Below are 14,855 nucleotides of genomic sequence, written 5' to 3' on the forward strand. Positions count from 1 at the left end.
AGAAATACAACACAACAAACATCTTAAAAAACGTACACCCATATCAAATAGGGTTTATAGGATAGAAAATAAATAGATAGGTAAATAGTAAAAACTACAAATTTATAAATTGATAGCCCGGCTAAGCCTTTGAAACGGTCACACATACCTTTTCCTGATGCACCAAGACATAAATAAATATCTGGAAACAGCAAAAACGATTGATTTTTGTGTGTCTGTTTTTGGAATCCTTAGTGCCTTAGGGCACTGCAGTATACCTAGGTTCCTACAAAGTGTGACTAGCTATTTAGATCTTGATTTCATGTATGCCCGACAAAAGGACCTCTGTCTCCTTGCCAGGGTACAAGCAGGGCAGGCTGAGCCCACTGCAGTGCCCCTGCTCCTCCAATCATTGGTGAACATACGCAGGGGCAAAGTCTGTGTCTAAACTGCAGGTATAGCTTCTGGCCAAGCGCAGGTTGAATTTCATCCAGATAGCCTTCTAATCTTTAAGAATCCTTAAAGTCTAAAGATCTACAGGTCATGGATCCAAGAGTTGAGCTTGTTAAAATAGAAGACAATTTATATGTTTCATCGCACTTGACAAAGTCCTTCTTGGAGATAGACAAACGGGCCTACAAAAGCTGCTCCCACACACTTTCAGCCTTAGAGTGCTGCATCAATTATGCAAAAAAGGAAGAAGGGAACCCTTCTGGTAGTTCCCAAGATTTACTAATCATAAACTTCTGAATGGTCAGTCTGACCTACCTGGTGAGCATGAATGTCGGGGTTGGTCAGACTGACCATGGCGCTCTTCAGTTAAACTGTCTTGATAGAAGAGCCGCCAGAATCCATGCGATCCCCAAGGGGCCCATGTACCTGACCTAGGAGGGTCTTCACATTCAGAGGTTTATGAGTCCAATGCAAGATTTCATTTATTTATTACATAGGCAATAGGAGTAGAGTTTGTTTACTCTCTTAGTGAGGGTTAGGGACAACAAACAGGTCCTGAAGAACCGCCACCTGATCCGTGTGACTGTATTAGGCGAGAAACATGTTAACCACAACTTGCAGTTCTGTAGTGTAGGGAATACCCACACACAGTTCCATAATATCTAAATCTCTAATTAGAGTGGTTGTCATACATTTAGTTGTTGGTAGGGAACCAGATCATTGTTTTCTGTAGTTCCCTCTTTTTTGTTTTTAACCTTGACAGGGGTGCCAGGTTGTATTAAAGATAGTTTTCTTGGGTGCCTTTAGTCAATTTTAGCAGTTTTCCCAGCCCCTCTCACCTCCACTCACTACCGGCATTCTTTCTTAAAAAGATCTCTGGCCAAAAGCCCACTAGTAGGTAGGTCCCATCAGGCATTGCAGTGCCGGCCTGAGGTGGACCATGGCCCGATGATTAAGAATGTCACCCAATGGTGAGTGAGGGCTACTGTTCCTGTAAGACTAATGCATGTGGTGACTGAAAAGACCCCCTACCCTAATTGGTGGAATGGAGTCCGTTCTTTGGGAACAGTGCATCTTACTTCAGTTATAGGTTAATGTAGGGAGATTGATGCACTGGACCACATAATTTTCCTTAGTTTTGTATCCCTAATTTTCTTTTGGTATAATTCATTTGAAAAGCCAGGTTCTCATTCCCTTTCTGAAGTGGGTCAGTGAAGGTGCTGTTGCTGAGATGAAGGGGGGAGGGCATTCCAGGCTTTGGCGGTGAGGTGGGAGAAGGAGTGTCCTCCGGCGTGGCAGCAGCATATGCGTGGTATCTTTGCAAGGGCAATGTGTGCTGAGCAGAGGATCCTGATCGGTTGGTGGAAGTGGAGACGGTTGTTAGGGTAGGTGGGTCGTTGGTTATGGATGGCTTTGTAGGCATGGGTCAGGAGCATGAAGTGGCATCATTTCTGGATCAGGAGCCAATGGAGGTCCTTCAGGTGCTGGGTGATGTGGGTTATTTTGGGCAGGTTGAGGATCAGTCTGGCAGCTGCGTTCTAGACCGTCTTGAGTCTTTGCATGACTTTGGTGGTGGTGCCAGCGTAGAGGACATTGCCATAGTCCAGTTGGCTGGTGATGAGGGCCCGCATATCTGTCTATCTTGTGCTGATGGGGAGCCACTTAAAGATCTTGTGGAGCATGTGTAGTGTGTGGAAGCAGGCTGAGGAAATGGCAATGACCTGCCGTTTCAAGGACAGTTCGCTGTCGAGAATGATGCTGAGGTAGCAGGCATGATCTTTCGCTGCTGGGGTGTGTCCGAGCTCTGCTGGCCACCTGGTGTCATTCCGGAGGGTTGAGTGTCTGCCAAAGATCAGTACCTCCGTTTTGTCTGTGTTGAGCTTCAGGCAGTTGTCCTTCATCCAGACGGGTACGTTCTTCATACAGTTGTGGAAGTTGGTCTTCGTCATGGTGGGGTTTGTTGAGAGATAGGACAAACTGTGTGTTGTCAGTGAAGGAGACGATTATGTTGTGCGATCTCATAATGTCTGCGAATGGTGTCATGTAAATGTTGACGAGTGTTGGTCTTAGGAAGGAGCTTTGGGGGGTGCCGCAGATAGTGTGCTTGACCTGTGAGGTGAAGGGGGGGTGGTGGACTCTCTGAGTGTGTCCCGTGAGGAAGGAAGCCATCCATCTGAGCACATCATCTGTGATCCCAATCTGGTGTAGTCGGTTGATCATTGTGTGGTGCAAGACGGTGTCAAAGGTGATGGAGAGATCGAGCAGGATCAGGGCGGCCGCTTCTCCTCATTTGAGCAGGGTGCAGATTCTGTCTGTTGTGGCAATCAGAACTGCCTCAGTGCTGTAATTTTCTCAAAACCTGATTGGGAGGGGTCTAGCAGTATTTTTTTCTCCAGGTGTTCGCTGATTTGGAGGTTGATGGCCTTCCCCAGGACTTTGATAGGGAGCAGAGAGATCAGGTGATAATTCTGAAGCTTGCTCAGGTCTGCAGAGGGTTTCTTGAGGAGGGGTCTGATCTCTCTGTGTTTCCAGGCTTCTGGAAAAGTGACCATACCATGGTTATCAAGGCATTGAGGATGGTGGTGAGCTGGTGGCTGATCTCATTTCCCTTGTGGTGGTGTTGTAGAGTATTCCTTATAAAGGAGCTGCTTTCCACCTGAAACCTGGGAGCTACCAGGTAACTTTGAGCCACCTAAATTGACCTGTACCAAATTTGTTGGCCACTTGCCTAGCATATGCAAATAAAGTCCTGCATACCACATTTCAAGCGTTCCCTTGCAGGGGGGAAAAAGTTAAAATGGTTGGGGGCAGAATGGTGTGTTTTTCCCATTTTAGATTCATGGGAGATTTTGCTTGCAATTAAACCACTGAACTGATTCATGACAAACTTCTCATGAAAGTAGATATTCACTCAGCTTACTTTTCATAGTTTGGTAGAGCTTTATTTAGTAGTTTTTGAGATATTAGTGTTTGAAAAAATGGTGAGTATTCTTCAAAGGGTTGACACTTTGCTTGATCTATCTTGACTATTCATTTACAATTTTGATTTCCAAAATCGCCATTTCAATACTCATGTTTGATGTTTTTGACAACTATAATTTTCTGATGAAAAGAATGATTTTTTTCTACCTTCAACAAACTGTGGTATTGTACATAATTATGATTTTTGTAGTGTGCCAAAATGATTCCACACCAAAGTCAGGCACTAGTAAAGGTGTCTGACCATACAAGAGTGGTGGGAACATAAAACAGTGGGGAAACTAAGGCCAAAAAGGACCAAGAGGTAGTTTTCTACAGTTAAATCTTGATTGTCATGATCACCCAGCCTTAATTTTGTATCTCTAAAAATGATATTTTGCCAAAAATCATGATTTTCATGAAAGGGCTGCTGTTTTTATAAAAACGGACTATGGACAAGGAGAAAATCTGGAAGGATGCATAGGCAGGTTACACATATCTGGGTGAATGTCAGGCCCTGCAACAAACCCCTGATTTCTAAGCAAAAAACGTTGGGTCGGAGGGGGCTGGCCTTTGCTCTTGAATGGGCCTCTAAAAATGGCTGAAGGCCATATGCTGTTCTGAGTGTGTACATGGCTGGTGAATGAAGTTCATCCTAAAAAAGCCACACAGCCACAAGAAAGACAGTTAAAGGTTAGTTATGGGTCAGCAATTTCAATCCAGGAAACCCCCTGAAATTCACCAGTTTTGATATGTAATGTGCATCTTAAACTATCCCTCCCATCTTGCTAAATCCACAGTTGTCAATGGCACAGGAAATAAAGTTGCCTATTAAGAGCAACACATAGTGAATTGCATGAGTTTTGGTGTTACATACCATCATTGATGAATTTCAGGGGCTTTCCAAGTTTGCATTTGCTGATTCATAACTAAATTTGTAACTGATTTGTCATAGAATACATACATATGCTATGCAAAAAATGTAGCCCAGTGTTATTAATATTGCTATAGAACGGCACAATTAATATCAGAAATCCTTGGTTATTGTTTCACATATTTCATATTACTATCAAGTTACCAAGGAAAACAGCTTGGTCCATGCACCCAAAGCCAACTTGATGTGATTTTATATCACTGCACAGATTAAATCCCATGCACTTAAGTTCTGGTTAAATCTATTTGCTTATAGCTCTTATACCTGAAAAACACAATAGCATGAATCAAATTTCACCTCAGTTGAAAGCAGTAGTATGGTACTTATTGTCAAATTGTTGAAGGTGAGAATGGCCAACAGGACCCACTCTTGAGTTGTCTGCTCATGAGTCAACTCCCCTCCCCACAGTCTAAAACTGTAATAAAAAAAGTATATTGCTTTTCACTCCATCATATCAATTGACCTTTACTAGATTGTTCATAATTCATCATTAAAGTAGAACTTTAAAAATGGCATTAATTACAAGTTATAAATATCATTAAGCCACCAATAAATCTATTCTGACTTCTTAGAAGGAGTTACAGTACAACACTACAGACTTGTAAAACAAAATGCAGGAGTACTAACTATACAATTGTTCAGCATCTGTAAGATTTAAGTGCATGTTTGTGAGATCCATAAATTTCAAGAATAAAACGACAATATAAAAGATTTCTGACATTTTCTTAAAAATACACACTACATCATTGTCTGCATGGAGAATTCATCCCAAGGTCCAATAAGGATAGTAGCAGGCTCAAAAAGATTATTGATCCAATTAAATAAATAAAAAATTAAAAAAAGATTTTTAGTAACACACTGCAGAGTTTAGGTAACCTATGGCGTTACGAACAGTAGGATTACTCAAAATCCATAATAAATAAAGTGCAGGGTTACATGTATAAAATCCATTAATGTTAGTAACAATAATTAACAAACACTGTGTACAAGGCTTTGAATTCTATAGAAAAATAAAAAGTGCACCAGTGTCTATATATAGGATTCATCACATGGGCATATCAGTGTGCAGATAGACTCAAATAGACCCGAAGGAAAACTGGGGTTACTTCTTATACTACCCAAACAAAATCTGGTTAACAATAATTTCTCCCAACAATTACGTTGTGTTGTTCAATTACTCCAATTCTCAATTCATGGGTGGAGGTGATAGGAGCTCTATACTTGTTTGTCTTCAGCGGGATGTAACCCCTTGGGATCTGTAGGGGGGGGATCATACCGAGTCAGGTCTACAAAGGGTGTCGGCAATCTGGTAAATATGCTAATGCAAGGGGTTCCTATATCCTAAATCACAAGCTAAACAGTCCTCAATGTCTCAGTAAGGTGATGTGGACATTGCACCAATGTCAGCATAAACACACGTGTGTATATATATATGTGTAAAATTATAACATTGCATAGCTGAACTCAAATTACAAATAAACACAATGGTGGTATACATTAATGATATATATTTAGCAAATTGAATATTTCTTATTGGATGGTATTCTTGATCTAAATTGCTTGTGGTACATCTTTGACCTTTATGAAAATGTCTTATATTCAAGGGTACATGAATTCTGCTCTGATTTGGCATACATAATACAGAATGAATCCGTATTAAGAAACATTTTCATTGTTCATAGTGGCATCAATTTTTACTGTACCAAATGTGAAACTACAACCAGAGGCTGGTGACAGCATGAAGGTTTTTGGGAGAAACAATAGTCATGGGAAACTACTATCAAGCATGAAGCACTGATGAATACGCAATAGAGAAAAGCAGGTAAGGGCGGTTTTCTAAAGAGTACATGCATTTTAGAAGGTGATGGAATAGTAAAAACAGCCAAACTGTTGCTCTCTGCTGCAGGTTCCGTGGCTTCAAAGTATTTATGTTCTCAAATAACATGTGTGCATGCAGGATTTTTTTGCTGTGTGTTTTTTCTTTTTTTACAAGGTTATAATAATTACCTTTTTTACCCCTGCCTGCCTTTGACATAGATATAATTTATCACAAAATAATCTGTTGTCCTCGGAACGTGAAAAGGTGAAATGATTGAGCAACTACCTCAATGAGAGTCCGTGCCTATATCTCACAGTTATCAAAATTACTCTTTAAAAAATTTACTAACCCAAAGTTCCAAGGTATATTTTGTGTGGATGCTGTTGCCTGTCTCATTGCTGGCCAAAGGAATTTCAACAACATAATCTAAAAACTGAAACAATTTCATTGGTTACTACATTTGCATCAATTGAATATATTGTGTACTCAACAATACTATCCACTCACATAAACTACACCATCTCATTGACTGAAATCCACATTTTGTAAGACACTAACCGGCCCACAGCTCTTCTCATACAAAAAAGAAAGAAACACTCAAAAGCACTTTGCTACTAGCATCCATCCCCCGAAGGAGCCATATATAAAGTCATTTGTTATCCATATTCCTGAACTCAATGAGCTGAAACCCTCTTGCTGACACTTTTCAGTTACATACAATGCATTACACCTTAATACCCCAAAATACCTCTATAATAAATTTTCCGTGTCTCTTTCTCGGTTACAACCAAAGTTAATTACTGCCTACAGATCTCATACGTGAAGAAAAGAGCCTCTGCTTTTCAGCCCTTCTCAGACCATGCTCCCCGGTTATGGAATACCTTACCTGTATCAATGAGGCTGGTTAACTTTTTCTCCTTCTCCGCCAATGTTACTTGAGGAAGCAATACTGATCCATTTTCAGTGAGGTAATACAATGGCTACATTTACCAAAAGACAATAGGGCCTTGTTGAAGGCTCACACCTGTGACAGTTTTTTTGTGTTTCTTTGTCTGGCTGCAAAAACAATCGGTGCTGATGTCTTTGTATTTTGCAGCTTCTGGGTTCTGCGCTAAGGCTTCTAAAGCCTTTCTGGAAAAGGTACTTGGGTGTTTTACCATTTGAAATGTTTTGCAACATTCACTGTTGGCATCACCCAATGATTAATCTTCACTAAAGAACATTTGTAAAACCAAAACACCATGATGTATGGAGATTATGTCAATGAAAATAGAACTGTACTATTTAAGCAAAAGCAATTACTACATTGAAAATGGATCAGAATTTTACTGCTTAAACGAAAACTGAAACAGATATGAAAAATTGAACATCTATATCTATTTCAATGCTGGAGCCCTTAGTGAAGGTAAGCACAGGTGATAATTCTCCTTAAAACACACCATAGCAATGGGCAACACAAATGTAATGAAATAAACAGGAACGGTATTACTGCACGAAACTAACACATGTGATAAAAAAAAATTCATGACTTCATTGTCTGTGAGGTAAAGAAAAGCTTAGTACCTTACAATACACCTAATTTGAATATTTTAGGGCTCTAATAGAGGTGAATCTATGGATTTAGGGTGGGTAAATAGGACAGCGGCTTCCCGGGGTACCATGTCTAGGTTCCCCATGTTTAGGTTCCCCATGTTATGTCTCCTAAAGTAGATGCAGTGATGAACTTGATTTATGCAGTTGTTGACCTGATGACGTTCTGTGGATCTCTCTTCCTGATTGAAGTTGATGTTTGTCTTCCACATAAATCCAATGGATGAGGTGTGGTTAAAACATTTGGACAAAGCTCCCTTGTAGACATTGAACCGAGTGAGTGAGGATTTGATTCTTATGAAATTCTGCAGGTAATAGCAGTGAAAGGGATTTCAGTTTGACTTATTCAGTCTGGTTTCTAAGGGAAGATAGAAGCCAGTTTACACCATGTCTTCAGTTGCTGCAAACTTTGCAAGAAGATTCCACAGGTTGTTGTGGCTGATAATGTCAAATGTTGCTGAGAGGTCTGGTTTGTTCACTGCTCGCTCATATTATTAATAAAGGGCAGCAAGATGCTCTTCCCTATTGTTTCTAAGCATGGACTGAGTGGCAATCCTCCAAGGTTCCTCTGACTGATAGTTACTCAGTAGGTCATTGGCCTCAAGATTGAAGGAAATGTGTAAGATCATTACTGCCTTAGCAAGATTAGGATGGTGTGATATAAATCAATAGTTAAACACATTTTCAGCATTACCTTTTGTTTTTGAGGAGTTTGTGATGATGGCATGTCTACGTTCCTGGTAGACTTTGTTGATGGACGGCTAAGAATAATGATCTTTGCTCTTCATACTGTGTACATTAGATTCATAACTATCTCTTCTCTTTGGCTTAGCCAGCTAATTTAATTTTTTAAATATAAAATAAGCAGATGCGGCCTATGCTTTAACCTGACCTAGGTTTGTGAGTCGATGTTACGGTAAGAAAGTTATTAATGAAATGCTATTGCTTATGTATTCAAGATGTGTGCTACAAACACACACACATAGACACACACATATATATATTTCTAAGTTTGCATTTCAGAAGAACCACACACCTCACTCATTTTCGATCCCTGTAGAACACATACTAAACACCAACTTTTAAATGCTCAGTTGAAAGAAAACAATTCTGGCCACCATGCCAAGAGATTACATTGCTCTTGAGCCGTGCCATCAACGCTTGGCACTAAGGTGACCCATTATTTTCAGGTTTACTGGTGACAAATTCATTTTGCAGCCACCTGCTATTTAGTTGTCATAGGCAGCATAAGAAAGCGTAGCGCATTGGAAGCTCAGAGTTCAGAATGGTACACAATGTAGATCAAAGGTCAAATCCTTGCAAAACTATGTATAACAACATATTATTCAAAGTTCTAATGTACGGCAGACCTGTGATAGAACATGTATATAAAAATGATAATATTAATTCATATAAATATTATTGATGAATACCATACATGATCAGTCAGCTGTAGCTGCCTACACTTGTATCTGTAACGTTTGGTGACGGTTCCTTGGCAATGGCTCGTCAAATCATTCTGAAAGAAAGGAAATACAGTGAGTGGCAAAATGGTCCATAGGAACGGTACTAACCCGAGCTAAGATAAAGCTTGTGTTGAAAGAAAAGCCTTACATTTCTCTCGTTGTACATACCTGCTGCAGACAAACAGGATTTTGCGGAGATTATAGTCATGATTTCAAAAAGAGGAAATGGCCCATATTCTTAGGTGTGCCCTTATTTAGACGGACACAGTACTGTTTCAGGAAAAATGTCCTGGTTTCATCAGGGTTCCTTACACAGATGGAACCGACTGTCACCAAGTGGTTTGTCCTTGAGAAATTGCTACTTTCTCGTTCTAAGGGACGTTTTTGATGTTTTAATTTTCGTGGAGGTATTCTTGTGTCTTGTTCTACATACCTGATTTATCAGACATATCATACTATTAAGTACCTCAACTGCCACTTTTCCCTCTGTCTTTTATTTAGCATTTTACTCGTGTTGGAGTCTCCACTCACTGCTATGTCTGCATACATGTGCTAGGCAATGACAATTATTCAACATGCTATGTGTTTTGCAATGCCACTTGACCCAAATTAAAGGAGAGTAGATTAGGAAGGGCTCAAAAGCCAAGATAAGTTCTCCATTAACTCTTCTGAAAGCTTTAAGGTAACATAAAACAGTGCTATATTTAAATAGTATTTGTACAGAGCCATATCTGTCACTAGTATGGCATCCCAGGGCTGTTCATTAGTCTGCGGTATGACTTTTGAAATGTTTCAGTTGTGTATGCAAATCTGATTTGGTTTTGTTGAGGTGAGAAAATCACTTTCAATAAGTGGTGTGTTTATAGGGGATGACCTAGGAGGTCTGTATCAAATAGCTTATGTATTTCCTTATTTGGCATGTAAATGATGGTAATGCTGCTGAGTGCATATTTGGACTGTGATGGGTGCATATATAAAGTTCTATTTTAAGGCCTGCTGTTGGAAGATGATGTTAAGTATCCCTTCTGCACTGATCTCTAAAAGAGTGAGTCGTATGGTTCTCCCAACAAGCAAATTAAGAAATAAACAAGCATTGACAAATCATATAGGTATCACCCATGCAAAAGCTATTGGCTTTGCCAATGTGCATTATCCATGTTGTACACCAGTGTGGCTGCTATGCAGCATGGCTAAAAGTTAGCGGTATAGGGTGGAGTGTCATAGTGTGGACTGTCAAAGGATGGAGTGTTGTGCAGTGGAATAGAGTGGCAAAGAGTGGAGTGTCGTACACTGGCAAAGAGTGGAGTGTCGTACACTGGCAAAGAGTGGAGTGTCGTACACTGGCAAAGAGTGGAGTGTCGTACGGTGGCGAAGAGTGGAGTGTCGTACGGTGGCGAAGAGTGGAGTGTCGTACGGTGGCGAAGAGTGGAGTGTCGTACGGTGGCGAAGAGTGGAGTGTCGTACGGTGGCGAAGAGTGGAGTGTCGTACGGTGGCGAAGAGTGGAGTGTCGTACGGTGGCGAAGAGTGGAGTGTCGTACGGTGGCGAAGAGTGGAGTGTCGTACGGTGGCGAAGAGTGGAGTGTCGTACGGTGGCGAAGAGTGGAGTGTCGTACGGTGGCGAAGAGTGGAGTGTCATACGGTGGTGAAGAGTGAAGTGTCCTAGAGTGGTGACGAGTGGACTGTCATGGACTGGAGTGTCGTGGATTGCCATGGACTGGAGTGTTGTGGATTGCCGTAGACTGGTGTGTCGTGAAGTGTCATGGACTGGAGTGTGGTGGAGTATCATGGACCGGAGTGTCGTGGACCGAAGTGTTGTGGACTGGAGTGTGTTGAACTGAAGTGATGTAGTGTGTCATGGACTGGAGTAGAGTGGAGGGATACAGAGAAGAGGGTCGTAGAGTAGATTAAAGTGTCATAGAGTGGAGTAGAGTAGAGGGTCATGGAGTGGTGTAGTGTAGTGAAGGTTGTGGAGTGGAGTACAGTTGTGTAGAGTGGCTAAAAGTGGGGTGGCATAGAGTGGAGTGGCATTTAGTGCCATAGAGTGGAGTAAACTAGCAAAGAATAGAATGTTGTGGAGTGTCATAGACTGAAGTGTCGAGAAGTGGAGTATGGTGAAGGGGTGTATATTGGAGGGGCATAGAGTGTTGTGAAGTGCCATAGACTGGAGTACAGTCAAAGAGGCATAGAGTGGAGTAGAGTCATAGAGCGGAGTGGCCTAGAATGAAGTGGCATAGAGAGGAGTGGTATATAGTGGCATAGAGTGGAGTGATGTTGAGTGGAGTAAAGTAGAATGTTATAGACTGGAGGGCCTTAGAGTTGAGGGGCATAGAGTACAGTAAAGTGTTTTAGAGTGCTATAGGATGGAATTATGTAGAGTGAAGTGGAGTGCTGTAGAATGGAGAAGTGTAGAGGGGAGTAAAGGGTCATAAAGGGGTGTAGCATAGTGTGTAGTGGAGTAAAGTGGCATTGGGTGTGTAGGAAAGTACCATCTTGCCTGGCATGTTACCCCCATATTTCACTGTATATATGTTGTTTTAGTTGTATGTGTCACTGGGACCCTGCCAGCCAGGGCCCCAGTGCTCATAAGTGTGCCCTGTATGTGTTACCTGTGTGATGACTGTCTGTCTCACTGAGGCTCTGCTAACCAGAACCTCAGTGGTTATGCTCTCTCATTTCTTTCCAAATTGTCACTAACAGGCTAGTGACCAATTTCACCAATTTACATTGGCATACTGGAACACCCTTATAATTCCCTAGTATATGGTACTGAGGTACCCGGGGTATTGGGGTTCCAGGAGATCCCTATGGGCTGCAGCATTTCTTTTGTCACCCATAGGGAGCTCTGACAATTCTTACACAGGCCTGCCACTGCAGCCTGAGTGAAATAACGTCCACGTTATTTCACAGCCATTTACCACTGCACTTAATTAACTTATAAGTCACCTATATGTCTAACCTTTACCTGGTAAAGGTTGGGTGCTAAGTTACTTAGTGTGTGGGCACCCTGGCACTAGCCAAGGTACCCCCACATTGTTCAGGGCAAATTCCCCGGACTTTGTGAGTGCGGGGACACCATTACACACGTGCACTATACATATGTCACTACATATGTATAGCGTCACAATGGTAACTCTGAACATGGCCATGTAACATGTCTAAGATCATATAATTGTCACCCGAATGGCATTCTGGCATTGGGGTGACAATTCCATGATCCCCCAAGTCTCTAGCACAGACCTGGGTACTGCCAAATTACCTTTCCTGGGGTTTCACTGCAGCTGCTGCCAACCCCTCAGACAGGTTTATGCCCTCCTGGGGTCCAGCCAGGCTTGGCCCAGGAAGGCAGAACAAAGGTCTTCCTCAGAGAGAGGGTGTTACACCCTCTCCCTTTGGAAAAAGGTGTCAGGGCTGGGGAGGAGTAGCCTCCCCCAGCCTCTGGAAATGCTTTGATGGGCACAGATGGTGCCCATCTCTGCATAAGCCAGTCTACACCGGTTCAGGGATCCCCCAGCCCTGCTCTGGCGCGAAACTGGACAAAGGAAAGGGGAGTGACCACTCCCCTGACCTGCACCTCCCCTGGGAGGTGCCCAGAGCTCCTCCAGTGTGCTCCAGTCCTCTGCCATCTTGGAAACAGAGGTGCTGCTGGCACACTGGACTGCTCTGAGTGGCCAGGGCCAGAAGGTGACGTCAGAGACTCCTTCTGATAGGCTCTTACCTGTGTTGCTAGCCTATCCTCCTTCCTAAGTAGCCAAACCTCCTTTTCTGGCTATTTAGGGTCTCTGCTTTGGGGAATTCTTTAGATAACGAATGCAAGAGCTCATCAGAGTTCCTCTGCATCTCTCTCTTCACCTTCTGCCAAGGAATCGACCGCTGACTGCTCTGGAAGCCTGCAAAACTGCAACAAAGTAGCAAAGACGACTACTGCGACCTTGTAACGCTGATCCGGCCGCCTTCTCGACTGTTTTCCTGGTGGTGCATGCTGTGGGGGTAGTCTGCCTCCTCTCTGCACTAGAAGCTCCGAAGAAATCTCCCGTGGGTCGACGGAACCTTCCCCCTGCAACCGCAGGCATCAAAAGACTGCATCACCGGTCCTCTGGGTCCCCTCTCAGCACGACGAGCGTGGTCCCTGGAACTCAGCAACTCTGTCCAAGTGTCTCCCACAGTCCAGTGACTCTTCAGTCCAAGTTTGGTGGAGGTAAGTCCTTGCCTCCCCACGCTAGACTGCATTGCTGGGTACTGCGTGATTTGCAGCTGCTCCGGCTCCTGTGCACTCTTCCAGGATTTCCTTTGTGCACGGCCAAGCCTGGGTCCCCGACACTCTAACCTGCAGTGCACGACCTCCTGAGTTGTCCTCCGGCGTCATGGGACCTTCTTTTGTGACTTCGGGTGAGCTCTGGTTCACTCTTCTTCATAGTGCCTTTTCTGGCACTTCTGCGGGTGCTGCTTGCTTCTGAGTGGGCTCCTTGTCTTGCTGGGCGCCCCCTCTGTCTCCTCACGCAATTGGCGACATCCTGGTCCCTCCTGGGCCACAGCAGCATCCAAAAACCCTAACCGCAACCCTTGCAGCTAGCAAGGCTTGTTTGCGGTTTTTCTCCACGGAAATACCTCTGCAAGCTTCTTCACGACGTGGGACATCCATCCTCCAAAGGGGAAGTTCCTAGTCCTCTTCGTTCTTGCAGAATCCACAGCTTCTACCATCCAGTGGCAGCTTCTTTGCACCCACAGCTGGCATTTCCTGTGCATCTGCCCACTCCCGACTTGATCGTGACTTTTGGACTTGGTCCCCTTGTTCCACAGGTACTCTTGTCCGGAAATCCATCGTTGTTGCATTGCTGGTGTTGGTCTTCCTTGCAGAATTCCCCTATCACGACTTCTGTGCTCTCTGGGGAACTTAGGTGCACTTTGCACCCACTTTTCAGGGTCTTGGGGTGGGCTATTTTTCTAACCCTCACTGTTTTCTTACAGTCCCAGTGACCCTCTACAAGCTCACGTAGGTTTGGGGTCCATTCGTGGTTCGCATTCCACTTCTAGAGTATATGGTTTGTGTTGCCCCTATACCTATGTGCTCTCATTGCAATCTATTGTGACTGTACATTGCTTGCATTGCTTTCTATTGCTATTACTGCATAATTTTGGTATTGTGTACATATATCTTGTGTATATTTGCTATCCTCATACTGAGGGTACTCACTGAGATACTTTTTGGCATATTGTCATAAAAATAAAGTACCTTTATTTTTAGTATATCTGTGTATTGTGTTTTCTTATGATATTGTGCATATGACACCAGTGGTATAGTAGGAGCTTTACACGTCTCCTAGTTCAGCCTAAGCTGCTCTGCTAAGCTACCCTTTTCTATCAGCCTAAGCTGCTAGACACCTCTTCTTCACTAATAAGGGATAACTGGACCTGGTGCAGAGTGTAAGTACCCCTTGGTACCACTACAAACCAGGCCAGCCTCCTACAGGGTGTCATAGAGTGGAGTAGAGTGACATAGAATGGAGTTGAGTGTCGTGGAGTGGCCAAGGGTGAAGTGGCATAGAGTGGTGTGGAGTGGAGCTGTTGAGTGGAGTGCCATACAGTGGAGTGGTGCAGAGTAGAGTGGATTGGCGTAAAGTGGAGTGGAGTGGATACATTGAAATGACCATTACATTT

The 14,855-nt window shown here is 43.1% G+C and overlaps 1 protein-coding gene across 6 annotated transcripts in view; it reads left to right on the forward strand.

Annotated features, from left to right (window-relative positions):
- The window catches only part of CDK14 (cyclin dependent kinase 14), a 1,910,605-nt gene that overhangs the window by 1,610,638 nt on the left and 285,112 nt on the right, over positions 1–14,855 (forward strand). For all 6 annotated transcript variants that reach the window (XR_011199184.1, XR_011199185.1, XM_069211609.1 and 3 more), the window contains one exon: positions 6,007–6,146. Coding sequence is in view for 4 of the 6 variants with exons in the window: in XM_069211609.1 (XP_069067710.1) it covers positions 6,007–6,122 (116 nt within the window). In the remaining 2 variants the exon portion in view is untranslated. The remainder of the gene's footprint in view (positions 1–6,006; positions 6,147–14,855) is intronic.

The sequence above is a fragment of the Pleurodeles waltl genome, chromosome 10 (genome assembly GCF_031143425.1).
Source record: "Pleurodeles waltl isolate 20211129_DDA chromosome 10, aPleWal1.hap1.20221129, whole genome shotgun sequence".
NCBI lineage: Eukaryota > Metazoa > Chordata > Amphibia > Caudata > Salamandridae > Pleurodeles > Pleurodeles waltl.